This window comes from Lucilia sericata, unplaced genomic scaffold, assembly GCF_015586225.1.
Source record: "Lucilia sericata isolate MDLA Ls3-8-SP2 unplaced genomic scaffold, ASM1558622v1 Contig000922F_arrow, whole genome shotgun sequence".
NCBI classification, from domain to species: Eukaryota; Metazoa; Arthropoda; class Insecta; order Diptera; family Calliphoridae; genus Lucilia; species Lucilia sericata.
The window spans coordinates 135,045-151,005 of record NW_023994909.1 but is presented as its reverse complement, the minus strand read 5'-3'; the positions used below and the strand labels follow the sequence as shown (position 1 = coordinate 151,005).

The following is a 15,961-nucleotide window of genomic DNA, read 5'->3' as shown; positions in this document are numbered from 1 at the left end:
AAATTTAATAAATAGGGAAACCAAAAATAGACTCTAAAAATGGTTTAAGAGCATTAAATATGCTGTAAAAAGAAAAATTTGCTCCTAAAATTTAGCTCTGTCCCAGAAGGCAAATTATCTGCATATAATGGCCATATGTGCTTGCAGCATAGCGAAGCTTAACTCATCTGGAAGTTGGAGATCAAGAACATATAAACACTCTATGATTTTAAGCCTAACTCCGATCTTTAACCAACCATCCGACTATATTACTCCACACACGGACTTTGATAGAGTTTTAAAATCGAAGGTCCTTCTAGGAACGTGTGGTATATGGGTAACCTACCGAATATACCACCAAAATCTCTACAGATGGTTCTAAAATGAACTGTGGTGTTGGTCCTGATGTCTTCTGTGAAGAAGCTGGGTTAAGTATGTATATCTCACCGTCTTTCCAACAACTGTAGTGCTTTTCACGCTGAAATATTTCCGATAATATCAGCCGTAGGGTACTATACGAATTTTTGTCGACAGGCACTTCTTTCCCTAAACTCCTATACTAAAACTTCCATACTAATCTCCTGTCCGACCGAGCCTTGTTTGGGTCTCTGAGCATAGAGACTATTATAGAAATGAACAGGCAAATGAGCTTGACAGAATGGGAGCTGCACTTGGTGTCTCCAACGCCATTTCAGTAGTAAATTCATTAGGTTTTATGAAAAACAGTGTCCTCAGACTCTTTCTCCAAAAGGTTGAAAATAGATGGAAAAACCTAGTCTCATTTAAAGGGGCCAAGTTATTGTGGTCTTTTTTCAATGAGATATACACAAGACAACTAATAACCCGAAGTAGGCGGTATATATCGAGATTGATAACGGTAATAACAGGACATTGGGTGATAAGCAGTACTATCACAGTTGCAAAGACAGAGAAGAGGAAGAAACGGTCCTCCATATTCTCTGTGAATGGCCGTTAAGAGATACAGTTTTCTTGACAGCTACTTCGTATCCAACCTGAGGTGAGATATATGGGTCTAAGCTTAATGACATCTTGAGATTTCTTACTGCTACCGGCTGGATCTAATACTATACAATACTAAATCTGACGAGTGGAGTGGCCTGGTCAAAACAGAGTATCTTTGACTCCACTTGATAAATATAATCCCAGAGTAATTTTCAATATCAAACATATGGTACTAATAGAGGATATTTGATGAAAATTCTTATATATTAATGTCCTTTTATATTAATGAAATATGTAGGATTAAGTGACTTTTGGATGTGGACCTTATATGAGAACTATGACCAATTATGAACTCGTCCATAACAAATTTTACAGTATGATTTGTATATACACTTATGACGAATTTTATCGCGATATCTCTTTTTGTCAATGAAATAAGAGCATTTAAGTAATAAAGTGGACCGAAAATGGGAGTTATGACTAAATATGGACCGATCCGCAAACTATTTAGCAGGCCGATTAATATGTACTTTGAACACATTTATGACGAATTTTATACTCGACAACTTTATTAAGAAATAAAATACGTCTTTTTAATTGATTTTCAAAAATGGACCTTATTTGGGAGCAATGAGCTATTAAGGGCCTAGCCAGGAGAAAATTGCAGAGTATATACAACAAGCATATTTATGTGGAATTTTAAACCGATTTCGTTATTTATCAATGAAATCTGTGCGTTTCGGTTATTTTCGGAAGTGGATCTTATATGACACCTAAGAACAATTATGGACCGATCTGGAAACAATTTTCTTGAATGATTTATATATGGGGAATTTCGTGTCCAGTGACCCAACTTTAAAAATCGATGTCTTCCAATTTGGATGAAATTTGCACCATGATTAGTACTATGGGATAGTAGGCTAGATACACATTTTTGGAAAGAATGAAGAAATTGCTATCTGAACTCCTCTTTTGCTGGAACCAATAGGTGCAAAGTTACACTCATTGGAATAAAACCATGTATGACCAAAATGTCTAATTTTGATCCTCTCTAAGTCCGGCAGTTCCTGACCGATAGAGCTGAAAATTTGTGTCTGACATACTATCCAATAGATCTAACATTAGTGCAAATTTCGTCAAAATCGATTTTTTGATTGGGGTCACTTGACATGAAATTCCCCATATACACATTTCTATCAAATTTTGTTTATTTCTTAGTTAGTAATGAAATATGTATGATTAAGTGGTTATCGAATGGGGTCCCTAAAAGGGAACTATGACAAATTATGGACCCATGACTCTTCATTACCATAGTTTTGCTCGGTAGGAATAGGTTTTCATATTGTCGGTTATGACCTACTGTACTTTCTTAATTACACATTTCTCATTATTTGCTTAGAATCTAAACTTTAGATCACCGAAAGACAGAGAGTAATATATTAGTTCTCTGAGAACATATGTAAATACGCGTGAAAGCGAGAGTACATGAGAGCTGCTAATTTCAGCTCATTGCTTTTTGTTCTCTCAATTTTCTCAGCACATACCTTTATTGTTCTTGAACTGGTTCTTGTTTTGTTTTCTTTAGACCTTAAACTACCTGCCTGGCAATTTTGACATACATACGTATGTACAGCAACAAATATTTCTCATTTATTTTCTTTTGTGAGTATCATACGTAAACAGAGAACTGCAAATAAAAGCGACAGTGAGAATAATTTAATATATTTATTTGCGTTTTAAAAATACATTTTTTTTAGGCTGTCTGTCTGAGGCAAAATCAATATGATGCAACCCAGCAGTTCGGGGTTATTGTATCGAACTTGAGATTCTACGTAATACTTATGATTATCACAGGTTAACGTATAATCTGTTGATAAGATATTTTAACTTGTATATGATCAAGGATGATATTTTCAGATAATTAATACTATTTTCTCATTCAGAAATGAGAAATTTCTAAAATACTTCTTAAGGAAATTAAAGTGAATTGCCTGAAGATGGAACGGTACATACAAGTCAAATGATAAAAAAATAGTTTATGCAACCGGTAGTTAGATATTAAGAAAACTAAATATTAAGTTCAGTTCTAGTTCAGGTCTAGTTCAGATATAGTTCAGTTCTAGTTCTAGTTCAGCTCTAGTTCAGTTCTAGTTCAGTTCTAGTTCAGTTCTAGTTCAGATCTAGTTCAGTTCTAGTTCAGTTCTAGTTCAGTTCTAGTTTATTTCTAGTTCAGTTCTAGTTCAGTTCTAGTTCATTTCTAGTTCAGTTCTAGTTCAGTTCTAGTTCAGTTCTAGTTCAGTTCTAGTTCAGTTCTAGTTCAGTTCTAGTTCAGTTCTAGTTCAGTTCTAGTTCAGTTCTAGTTCAGTTCTAGTTCAGTTCTAGTTCAGTTCTAGTTCAGTTCTAGTTCAGTTCTAGTTCAGTTCTAGTTCAGTTCTAGTTCAGTTCTAGTTCAGTTCTAGTTCAGTTCTAGTTCAGTTCTAGTTCAGTTCTAGTTCAGTTCTAGTTCAGTTCTAGTTCAGTTCTAGTTCAGTTCTAGTTCAGTTCTAGTTCAGTTCTAGTTCAGTTCTAGTTCAGTTCTAGTTCAGTTCTAGTTCAGTTCTAGTTCAGTTCTAGTTCAGTTCTAGTTCAGTTCTAGTTCAGTTCTAGTTCAGTTCTAGTTTCAGTTCTAGTTCAGTTCTAGTTCAGTTCTAGTTCAGTTCTAGTTCAGTTCTAGTTCAGTTCTAGTTCAGTTCTAGTTCAGTTCTAGTTCAGTTCTAGTTCAGTTCTAGTTCAGTTCTAGTTCAGTTCTAGTTCAGTTCTAGTTCAGTTCTAGTTCAGTTCTAGTTCAGTTCTAGTTCAGTTCTAGTTCAGTTCTAGTTCAGTTCTAGTTCAGTTCTAGTTCAGTTCTAGTTCAGTTCTAGTTCAGTTCTAGTTCAGTTCTAGTTCAGTTCTAGTTCAGTTCTAGTTCAGTTCTAGTTCAGTTCTAGTTCAGTTCTAGTTCAGTTCTAGTTCAGTTCTAGTTCAGTTCTAGTTCAGTTCTAGTTCAGTTCTAGTTCAGTTCTAGTTCATTCTAGTTCAGTTCTAGTTCAGTTCTAGTTCAGTTCTAGTTCAGTTCTAGTTCAGTTCTAGTTCAGTTCTAGTTCAGTTCTAGTTCAGTTCTAGTTCAGTTCTAGTTCAGTTCTAGTTCAGTTCTAGTTCAGTTCTAGTTCAGTTCTAGTTCAGTTCTAGTTCAGTTCTAGTTCAGTTCTAGTTCAGTTCTAGTTCAGTTCAAGTTCAGTTCTAGTTCAGTTCTAGTTCAGTTCTAGTTCAGTTCTAGTTCAGTTCTAGTTCAGTTCTAGTTCAGTTCTAGTTCAGTTCTAGTTCAGTTCTAATTCAGTTCTAGTTCAGTTCTAATTCAGTTCTAATTCAGTTCTAATTCAGTTCTAATTCAGTTCTAATTCAGTTCTAATTCAGTTCTAGTTCAGTTCTAATTCAGTTCTAATTCAGTTCTACTTCAGTTCTAAATGGATACATTGACTCTTTTTGAAAACGCAGGGTATGCAATATTATTGTTTTTGAAAGAAAACTAATAAAAATAAAAACCTAATACTTAAATACTGATAATTTAAGAATAACATTACACCTAGTTCTCGATTTACACGTTGGATATACTTTCCTAAGGAAAAGGGTTAATTTGAATCCAAACCTGACTTCAGAATATCTTCATCACAACGGTTCTTGATATATTCATTGTACATAGACAAACAAATTGTGTTAAAGCGAAATCGTGTAAAACGAGGACGAGATGTAATATCAACACTCTCTATAAGTCTTTGTATTGCGATAAGGTTTATTTAAGTCGCACACTACCTATTGTTTTCCACACCAAGAACAACACTGAGAATACAAAACAACTGATAAAGTATTCTATTATAAATATGTTTAGAAAAACAGGCAAAAGGGCGAGAGAGTCTTCAACACCAATTAGTATAAATGAATCTTCTAAAAGGAACAGACAGTATAGATTCGCATTTTCTAACAAAAAATAAACTATTATGTACACTTTTAATAAAATAATAATTTTCCTAATAAAAATTGCCATTGTGATCAGTGCTGCTTATGATCCAATTAAACAAAAATCTTTTTCATTTTCTACAAACATAACACCGGAAATTGCCAAAGAATTTAAGGATTTTGAAACTTTAATACCCACCGCCACCATAGATGCAATTGTAGCTGAACACTATTTGGTGGATGGAAATTTTCGCACAGCAATTAAATATTTGCGTAGTCAAGAATTTACAAAGCTACAGCGACAACTATTTGATATACCAGAAATCATAGACATTTTGGAATTTCTACATCTAACGAGTGAAAATGCCACAACGAGGCATATGGGTGCAACTAAAACGACAACAACAGCGGCAGTAGCAGCAAGAGTCAAAGCATCATTGAATGATTATAATGATGCTGTCGAAGTTGATAATAGAGTCGACAAAATGACCACTAATACTGGCACCATCATCATCTCCAAACGCAATACTATGGCTATTGAAAATGCAATAGAATCATCATCATCAGCATTGAACAAAAACATAAAAGTTCACAAACGACCACAACAGCTCCAAATGGAAAGGCAGAACAACAGAAATGTTGCCATAGATGATAATGATGTTGTTGTTGCAAGAATATCTAACGAGCGCCAGCCATTAGTGAGTATTGTATTATTGGAGGATTTAAAGGTTAAGGGGACGTCTCTCAATGAGGGCCATCACAATCAGCATCATTATCATCATCATAAATATCAGCGTCATCAAAGCAATAATAATTATCATCATCATCATCATCGTTCACTGGGGACATTTACAGCATTTGTCGAAGAAGTTTTACAACATCTACCACATTCTGCTTATCAAAATATGATTAAGGATAAATGCCTGAAAAATGCAAAATTCGCTGAATTTTATAGGGCTTTAAGAAGTCTAGAATTAAAGCCTCTAATTGATCAGGCTATGGTATGTATTGCTAAAAAATTATTTAAATTTTAATTTTCTTAAATAGTTATTTTTCTTTTAGACCTCAGAAAATATTAAGAAAATCATACAAACCCTTGATAGTCATAAAATAGATGTTAAAGCTTTGGAACCAATTGCCTTTAAAGTCATCTCCTGGGGTCCCAATATATAAGTAAATAACTGCTATTCTAAGTAATTTAGTATTTTTTTATAACTTAAATATTTTCATTAAAGTTTTAATAAGCAATTGTGTGGTTTAAATAAACGCTTACATTATTTGTCTGCAAAGTTTTCATCGTCTGTGTTTTCTTTTGCTTTTTTTTCATTTCCACCTGAAAAGATTTTATTTTATATAAATACAAACAAGTAAACAACAACTCCTCTGCCTACACTTTATTAATTTCTTCGTAAGATTTTCTTGCTTTTTATTAATATTTCTCTAATAAACATTGCAGCCATCGATGCTGGCAAAACTTTTGACCTTAGAAGTGAAAATTAGTAAATAAAAACTTTTTAAACAAGTAAACCTCAGGTATTGTATCTACACCTTTAATAGCAAGATACAATTGTTGTTTTTAACATACTATGAAAGGAGTTTAAAATGGTTTACAGGTAAGTGCCATCAGTACACAGACAAAATAATTGGTAGTTTATTTTCAATTAAATTGTTTTTCTACTTCACTTTCGTGAGAATGGTATGTAAATATAAGTCTGTCATTCCGTTTGTAATTTCTACAACATAATTTTCTGATCCTATTAAGAATATATATTCCCAGTCCTTATAGGTAGAGGAATCGATTAAGCTTTGTCTATCTGTCCGTCTGTCTGTATGTCTGTCTGTCTGTCTGTCTGTCTGTCTGTCTGTCTGTCTGTCCGTCTGTCTATCTGTCCGTCTGTATATCTGTCTGTCTGTCTGTCTGTCTGTCTGTCTGTATGTCTGTATGTCTGTATGTCTGTATGTCTATCTGTCTGTCTGTCTGTCTGTCTGTCTGTCTGTCTGTCTGTCTGTCTGTCTGTCTGTCTGTCCGTCTGTCTGTCTATCTGACTGTCTGCCTATCTGTCCGTCTGTACATCTATCTGTCCGTCAATCTGACCCCGGGGGCATTTTACCTTGGGGAAATCTCCATCTTGGTGTTATTCCAATATCCCAGGGAAAAGAGGTGCTACCAATACCTCTAGTCTGCCGGGACTGGAGACTAGTGATGATGGTGATGATCAAATGTATCCTCGGCCTTTCCTTGGAATGACATGGGGTCGAACCAGAGCACTAGATAATCTGGTACTACGGGTGGCCAGTTGCCCGTAGTACTTTTCCTGGCTGGTCAGTTGATTGAGGTTCCTTTGGGATCCACGAATAGCTAAGATTTAAACCCAAATTCGCAGGGAGAGAATGTTAGTTTAAGGACTGATATATCCTATGCCATATATGTCTGGATTTTCTCTCCAGTGCTGTTGCCATCGCTAGATTTCTGAACCCGTTGAGTTTCTCTTACTATTCGCGTAGTAGAACGCCAGTATAGGTTGGGGAATCCTCAGGTTGCCTGACATTCCGTAGATCTTTATGGTTGAAAATGTAACTGATGTAATTGGTGAGTGATCGGGAAAGACTTCTCTGGCCGACAGGAGACTAGTACTGATTTAGAAGACCTTTTACTACAGGGAAGTTCTTGGTGCTATTGCCATCTCAACAGGATTCATATTGTTTCATGCTACGCATATGGTTGAGACCTGCCAATCAACTTATCGGGACAATTATTGGGTTCCAATTGACTTTGGAAATTCCTACATCCTTTGTTACATTATCTGACATACAGAGGGATCCTATTGGCTGGGTATTTTGGACTACCAAATACGTCTTTAGGTGCTGTTGCCGAATAAACAGGAGTTTTGTTGCGCGGTCTTTAAAAGGTTAAGAAATCCACTGGAATGGGTCATTAGTTGATGGGGATTGCATTTTAAATAATGCAATCTTTCGTGACATCTAAAGGGTGTTAAGATTCCGGTATACCGGAAGATTGATTTCACCTGATGTTGGGGTTGTCTCCCTTTCTATTGACTTGAAAGTGATTGCTTTTTCCTTGTCGGGGTTTGCGTTGTGATTGATCCCATGCTACCTATCATTCCGCAACGGGGCACAGTGGTATAGGAAAAAAAAAAGAGGGAAATAATTCGGTAACTTCTAAACGGTTAATCCGATTTTAATGAAATGGTATGCACAAAGAGGAGGTGTTGTCGAGTTTAGGTTTTGAATTTGGACCTTATAGGCTAACCAGGGGCCCGGCGGGGGGTCCTCAAATTAGGACACCTCGGCTATGTTAAATTTTTAAAACGATCCTATTTCTTCATTTGAGTTCCGATTTAAAAAAAATTTCGTATATAGAATCTCCTCATCGAGCACTATAAAAAATGTATTTATATTTATAGGGCTTTAAGAAGTCTAGAATTAAAGCCTCTAATTGATCAGGCTATGGTATGTATTGCTAAAAAATTATTTAAATTTTAATTTTCTTAAATAGTTATTTTTCTTTTAGACCTCAGAAAATATTAAGAAAATCATACAAACCCTTGATAGTCATAAAATAGATGTTAAAGCTTTGGAACCAATTGCCTTTAAAGTCATCTCCTGGGGTCCCAATATATAAGTAAATAACTGCTATTCTAAGTAATTTAGTATTTTTTTATAACTTAAATATTTTCATTAAAGTTTTAATAAGCAATTGTGTGGTTTAAATAAACGCTTACATTATTTGTCTGCAAAGTTTTCATCGTCTGTGTTTTCTTTTGCTTTTTTTTCATTTCCACCTGAAAAGATTTTATTTTATATAAATACAAACAAGTAAACAACAACTCCTCTGCCTACACTTTATTAATTTCTTCGTAAGATTTTCTTGCTTTTTATTAATATTTCTCTAATAAACATTGCAGCCATCGATGCTGGCAAAACTTTTGACCTTAGAAGTGAAAATTAGTAAATAAAAACTTTTTAAACAAGTAAACCTCAGGTATTGTATCTACACCTTTAATAGCAAGATACAATTGTTGTTTTTAACATACTATGAAAGGAGTTTAAAATGGTTTACAGGTAAGTGCCATCAGTACACAGACAAAATAATTGGTAGTTTATTTTCAATTAAATTGTTTTTCTACTTCACTTTCGTGAGAATGGTATGTAAATATAAGTCTGTCATTCCGTTTGTAATTTCTACAACATAATTTTCTGATCCTATTAAGAATATATATTCCCAGTCCTTATAGGTAGAGGAATCGATTAAGCTTTGTCTATCTGTCCGTCTGTCTGTATGTCTGTCTGTCTGTCTGTCTGTCTGTCTGTCTGTCTGTCTGTCTGTCTGTCTGTCTGTCTGTCTGTCCGTCTGTCTATCTGTCCGTCTGTATATCTGTCTGTCTGTCTGTCTGTCTGTCTGTCTGTATGTCTGTATGTCTGTATGTCTGTATGTCTATCTGTCTGTCTGTCTGTCTGTCTGTCTGTCTGTCTGTCTGTCTGTCTGTCTGTCTGTCTGTCTGTCCGTCTGTCTGTCTATCTGACTGTCTGCCTATCTGTCCGTCTGTACATCTATCTGTCCGTCAATCTGACCCCGGGGGCATTTTACCTTGGGGAAATCTCCATCTTGGTGTTATTCCAATATCCCAGGGAAAAGAGGTGCTACCAATACCTCTAGTCTGCCGGGACTGGAGACTAGTGATGATGGTGATGATCAAATGTATCCTCGGCCTTTCCTTGGAATGACATGGGGTCGAACCAGAGCACTAGATAATCTGGTACTACGGGTGGCCAGTTGCCCGTAGTACTTTTCCTGGCTGGTCAGTTGATTGAGGTTCCTTTGGGATCCACGAATAGCTAAGATTTAAACCCAAATTCGCAGGGAGAGAATGTTAGTTTAAGGACTGATATATCCTATGCCATATATGTCTGGATTTTCTCTCCAGTGCTGTTGCCATCGCTAGATTTCTGAACCCGTTGAGTTTCTCTTACTATTCGCGTAGTAGAACGCCAGTATAGGTTGGGGAATCCTCAGGTTGCCTGACATTCCGTAGATCTTTATGGTTGAAAATGTAACTGATGTAATTGGTGAGTGATCGGGAAAGACTTCTCTGGCCGACAGGAGACTAGTACTGATTTAGAAGACCTTTTACTACAGGGAAGTTCTTGGTGCTATTGCCATCTCAACAGGATTCATATTGTTTCATGCTACGCATATGGTTGAGACCTGCCAATCAACTTATCGGGACAATTATTGGGTTCCAATTGACTTTGGAAATTCCTACATCCTTTGTTACATTATCTGACATACAGAGGGATCCTATTGGCTGGGTATTTTGGACTACCAAATACGTCTTTAGGTGCTGTTGCCGAATAAACAGGAGTTTTGTTGCGCGGTCTTTAAAAGGTTAAGAAATCCACTGGAATGGGTCATTAGTTGATGGGGATTGCATTTTAAATAATGCAATCTTTCGTGACATCTAAAGGGTGTTAAGATTCCGGTATACCGGAAGATTGATTTCACCTGATGTTGGGGTTGTCTCCCTTTCTATTGACTTGAAAGTGATTGCTTTTTCCTTGTCGGGGTTTGCGTTGTGATTGATCCCATGCTACCTATCATTCCGCAACGGGGCACAGTGGTATAGGAAAAAAAAAAGAGGGAAATAATTCGGTAACTTCTAAACGGTTAATCCGATTTTAATGAAATGGTATGCACAAAGAGGAGGTGTTGTCGAGTTTAGGTTTTGAATTTGGACCTTATAGGCTAACCAGGGGCCCGGCGGGGGGTCCTCAAATTAGGACACCTCGGCTATGTTAAATTTTTAAAACGATCCTATTTCTTCATTTGAGTTCCGATTTAAAAAAAATTTCGTATATAGAATCTCCTCATCGAGCACTATAAAAAATGTCGTCGTAGCAGTAAATTATCTCTTATAGTTTAGGAGATATTCGCATTTGAATATTAAAATTTTAAAATTTTTACCGTCCTTACTTTAGTTTTTTTGATAATAGCAGGTCCAAATATTTCCGATTTTCGCCATTTTTTTTTATTTGCTTAACAACAAGTTTATATACCAAGCAGTGAAAGAATTATGTAAAAATCATGACTGAGTCCAAAGTTATAGGCATTTAAATTTAAAAAATTAAAAAAAGGCGATTTTTTGTCATTTTTTTGGGAAAAAAGTATCTTTTTCTTTTAAGTTATCTAAAAAGTTTCTAAGAAGATGTATATAGAATTTATACTTTTTGGAAAGCTGACTTTACATAAAATACGATAAATGAAACAAAACCTAAAAATTTTTGATACCGAGGGGACCAGGTCCATCCAAAAAAAACCCTATTTTTTATGGAAAATTAAATTTTGAGCAAAAATTCTCAAATCGCATAGTCGATATCAAATTATAGTGACCTGTTTTATATGACCCAATAAGTTCTTAATCATTTTGTAACGGGTTTCGATAACCCCGCCCCTGGTATGGATATAATAGGCAAAAAACCAAAAAATCCCATTTTTGGGATTTTTTAAAACTTTTTTGGGAATTCCGGGATTTCTAATAAGAAAATTCGAAATTTTTATTTAATTTTGGATTTTGAGTAAAAAAATCTACCTAACTGTAAAATTTCATCAAAAAATATTCATAAATAAAATTTTTATTGCAATTTGAAAAATTTGTATCTTCGCAAAAACTGAATAAAAAACATTTTTTAATTTTTTTTAAAAAAAGTATTCCGCGAATTTTTTAATTTTCAAAAATTATATACAGTTTTGAAAAATAGACAAAATTACCTTTCCATTGATATATAACATGCCTACCTAATGTTTTTTAAGTGACAAATTAATTAGGGAAAACTCAACATCTTTTAGAAAATTTGCCTAGCACTATTATTTTCATCCATAAGGTTAACTCTTAAATTTGTTACATATATGGATGAAAATAATAGTGCTAGGTAAATTTTCTAAAAGATGTTGAGTTTTCCCTAATTAATTTGTCACTTAAAAAACATTAGGTAGGCATGTTATATATCAATGGAAAGGTAATTTTGTCTATTTTTCAAAACTGTATATAATTTTTGAAAATTAAAAAATTCGCGGAATACTTTTTTTAAAAAAAATTAAAAAATGTTTTTTATTCAGTTTTTGCGAAGATACAAATTTTTCAAATTGCAATAAAAATTTTATTTATGAATATTTTTTGATGAAATTTTACAGTTAGGTAGATTTTTTTACTCAAAATCCAAAATTAAATAAAAATTTCGAATTTTCTTATTAGAAATCCCGGAATTCCCAAAAAAGTTTTAAAAAATCCCAAAAATGGGATTTTTTGGTTTTTTGCCTATTATATCCATACCAGGGGCGGGGTTATCGAAACCCGTTACAAAATGATTAAGAACTTATTGGGTCATATAAAACAGGTCACTATAATTTGATATCGACTATGCGATTTGAGAATTTTTGCTCAAAATTTAATTTTCCATAAAAAATAGGGTTTTTTTGGATGGACCTGGTCCCCTCGGTATCAAAAATTTTTAGGTTTTGTTTCATTTATCGTATTTTATGTAAAGTCAGCTTTCCAAAAAGTATAAATTCTATATACATCTTCTTAGAAACTTTTTAGATAACTTAAAAAGAAAAAGATACTTTTTTCCCAAAAAAATGTCAAAAAATCGCCTTTTTTTAATTTTTTAAATTTAAATGCCTATAACTTTGGACTCAGTCATGATTTTTACATAATTCTTTCACTGCTTGGTATATAAACTTGTTGTTAAGCAAATAAAAAAAAATGGCGAAAATCGGAAATATTTGGACCTGCTATTATCAAAAAAACTAAAGTAAGGACGGTAAAAATTTTAAAATTTTAATTTTCAAATGCGAATATCTCCTAAACTATAAGAGATAATTTACTGCTACGACGACATTTTTTATAGTGCTCGATGAGGAGATTCTATATACGAAATTTTTTTAAATCGGAACTCAAATGAAGAAATAGGATCGTTTTAAAAATTTAACATAGCCGAGGTGTCCTAATTTGAGGACCCCCCGCCGGGCCCCTGGTTAGCCTATAAGGTCCAAATTCAAAACCTAAACTCGACAACACCTCCTCTTTGTGCATACCAAATTTCATTAAAATCGGATTAACCGTTTAGAAGTTACCGAATTATTTCCCTCTTTTTTTTTTCCTATACCACTGTGCGGGGCTACTATAGCAAGAGATTAGATAGCTCGATTACTTCAGTAAAGTGCTTGTACATGGACCAGCATGACAAAAATTGCCACCAGAGTTCTTTAAAAAAGGATTCAGGGGCACATAGTAGACCGTCCTCAAGTCTACCGAGTGGATGAAAAAGGCCGCCAATGGCAGGTGTTCACGTTAAGCCCTTAGACATTCTTGTCTGTATGTTTGTTGAAATCCATTTTCTGAAGACCCCAGCTATTTTATATGCTTTCGAGAAGCTTTATTTTAAAAATCAGCAAAATCGGTTAGTAAAAACCGGAGCACAATATACTGCTTGTTAAATTGAAAATTAATTTTGGATCCATAATCAGCCCTTATAAGTGGCTCCCTATGTTGATGAACTTGGTAAAACATTTGTTTACGGTCTGATTGAAATACAATCGTAAAAACAAATAGTTCTTAAATGATGACATTTCTCCACCTTAATCAGTTATCTAAACAAAATTATTTTAACATTCAATAATTGTATGAAGATATACTTACCCAGAAAAAAAAAGAACTTCCAAAGAAGTGAAAAAGAAGTAGAATTTACTCCATGGAAGTACTGAAAGAGACCTGAAGAAGTGATGATTTTATCACAGGCTTGTCATAGGAGGGATATCCTTTTTATTTGATCATTAAAAAATATAATTATTTTCGCTTCTTGGGAACTTATTAAATATCACTTCCACAGAAGTTAAAAAAAATTCACTAATTGCTACTTTTAAAGTGGTGATATACATATGTTATTCTTTTGGAAGTACTTCGCTCTATTTTTGGTGAGTATTGGTTAAGATTAACATTTTTAAGTCTTACAAACCAAAAAGAAAACTCTATATTAAGCATTAATATAAAAATAAAGTTTTGCCATTGTTGATTGCCCACTACTGCATTGGCGATTCCTACTCCATTTGTAGTTTTGTTTTAAATTTAATGTTTAATATTAGTTACACTACGCAATCAACTCAGGTGTCTACAAATGGTAAACATTATTCACTTCTAACCTTTCTTTTTTCTTCTACCTTACCCTCCTACTCCTTTTCCTTTTAACATACCCAGCAGCTGGAGGAAATAATAAGAACCAAGTAACTATACAGACATACAAACACATGCATACATACATGTGCAAAATTGGGATGTTATTTTGAATTTCTTGTTTTTTTTTCGCATACACATACATTCGCATGGACTTACCCTCCTTACATTTACATGTATGCTAGAGGAAATGGTTCTAAATAAACGTGGCAGACATCTTGGTCTTTTCCTGTTGTTTCAAAGAAAATAGTAAAATAGGTAGGCAATATTTTTTACCTTTTACTGCTATTTCCATCCATCTGTTTATCAAAAAAAAAAAAAAAAAATTTTAAGAGTCGATGAGTCTGTTAGAGTTCTCTTGCTCTTTTTTAAATAGAACATAAATTATTCTAGTTTAGACAAATGTGAGCCATTAAGTAGTTGTGCTGTTGTTTTTATTTGCCCTGATAAAGGTGAGAGTAAGTAATCTATAAAAAGGTCCTTCTTAGGTAATTTTCTTTCATTACTTTAAGAAGATATTTAATAATATTAAAGTGTAGGTTTTAACGTCACATTAGTTAAAATGAAAAGGAGATGTAATAAATAATTTGAAGAAGAAAATTTTAGGACATTTTAAAGGAATATCTTAGAAAAAGGGAGTGGGAATATGTGGCACTGAAATTTGATATAAGTTAGTAAATGTTTTATTCTGAGAATCAATTATTAAAAGTACGAGCATGATCAATCCAGATCTTAATACAAGATCACATTCCGATAATCAGAAATCATATTAACTGTCACTTTTAGTTAGAAATATTAATGTAAATTTTTTATTTTTAATACATATAAAAATTACTTATTAATTTATAAACAAATTTGAATAAATATCATTTAAAAAAATATTACAATTATTTAAACAATTGAGATACATAAGTGTTGCCATTTATATCTTTATTTAGCAATGAATCACAGATGTTTCCATTTCTAAATTACTATAAAATAATGAAATATCGCTTAAGTTTTAAATAACAACCTAAATGCATAATTCACTTAATTTAAGCCTAAAATAGAATACGGGCATAAGAACAAGCAGCAAAAACACCTTCAAATAATATATACATATGACACTTGTGGCATGCCACATAATTTGCATTTGCCACCACTTAAACATTACGCATACAAACCACAAAAGGACGGAGTAATTTTCTTCAGTTAAAAGGGCCCGAAGAAGAAAACCATAAAATGTTAAATAAGTTAACAAGAAACCTTGCAACATTTCAAATGAATACGTAGAGTTAGTGTCGGAATGTCTTTCTAACTACCCCCTCAAGTTAAACCATATTCAATTTGCTTCATTTGCAATATTAAAACTGCACTGTTTACATGGAATCACAAAAAAGAAAATATAAAATAAAATAAAAACTTTTTTGCTTATTACATATTTAAAGAATTATGCAAATGTAAGAAGATTCGCCACAAAAGGAAGAAAAAAAGGCAAACAAAATAAAAAAGAATACTTATAGGTGGACATGACCGACTATATGGTACCTTTGATCTTTAGAATTATGGAGGGTAACAAACTAAATGACTTTCTAACTAACTAACTAACTAAAAACTAACTAACTCTAACTAACTAACTAACTAACTAACTAACTAACTAACTAACTAACTACTAACTAACAACTAACTAACTAACTAACTAACTAACTAACTAACTTAACTAACTAACTAACTAACTAACTACTAACTAACTAACTAACTAACTAACTAACTAACTACTAACTAACTACTACTAACTAACTAACTAACTAACTACTAAC

General features: G+C 33.5%; 1 protein-coding gene and 1 long non-coding RNA gene across 2 annotated transcripts; both read left to right on the top strand.

Annotated features, from left to right (window-relative positions):
• The first annotated feature begins 4,870 nt into the window (after positions 1-4,870).
• LOC119609048 lies at positions 4,871-6,210 on the top strand. The gene is made up of 2 exons (XM_037963724.1): positions 4,871-5,915; positions 5,977-6,210. Exons 1-2 carry the CDS (start codon positions 4,956-4,958, stop codon positions 6,085-6,087), a joined length of 1,071 nt encoding a protein of 356 aa, XP_037819652.1. The 5' UTR covers positions 4,871-4,955; the 3' UTR covers positions 6,088-6,210.
• A 2,122-nt stretch (positions 6,211-8,332) lies between these two features.
• On the top strand, positions 8,333-8,680 carry LOC119609047. The gene is made up of 2 exons (XR_005231885.1): positions 8,333-8,385; positions 8,447-8,680. It is a non-coding gene; the product is annotated as an uncharacterized LOC119609047 (long non-coding RNA).
• Positions 8,681-15,961: the final 7,281 nt, after the last annotated feature.

Bases quoted from the DNA above. Each gene is read 5' to 3' on its own strand.
- LOC119609048 (XM_037963724.1), top strand. From the start codon at position 4,956: ATGTACACTTTTAATAAAATAATAATTTTCCTAATAAAAATTGCCATT. The intron at 5,916-5,976 runs GTATGTATTGCT...TTTTTCTTTTAG, and splicing joins CTCTAATTGATCAGGCTATG to ACCTCAGAAAATATTAAGAA.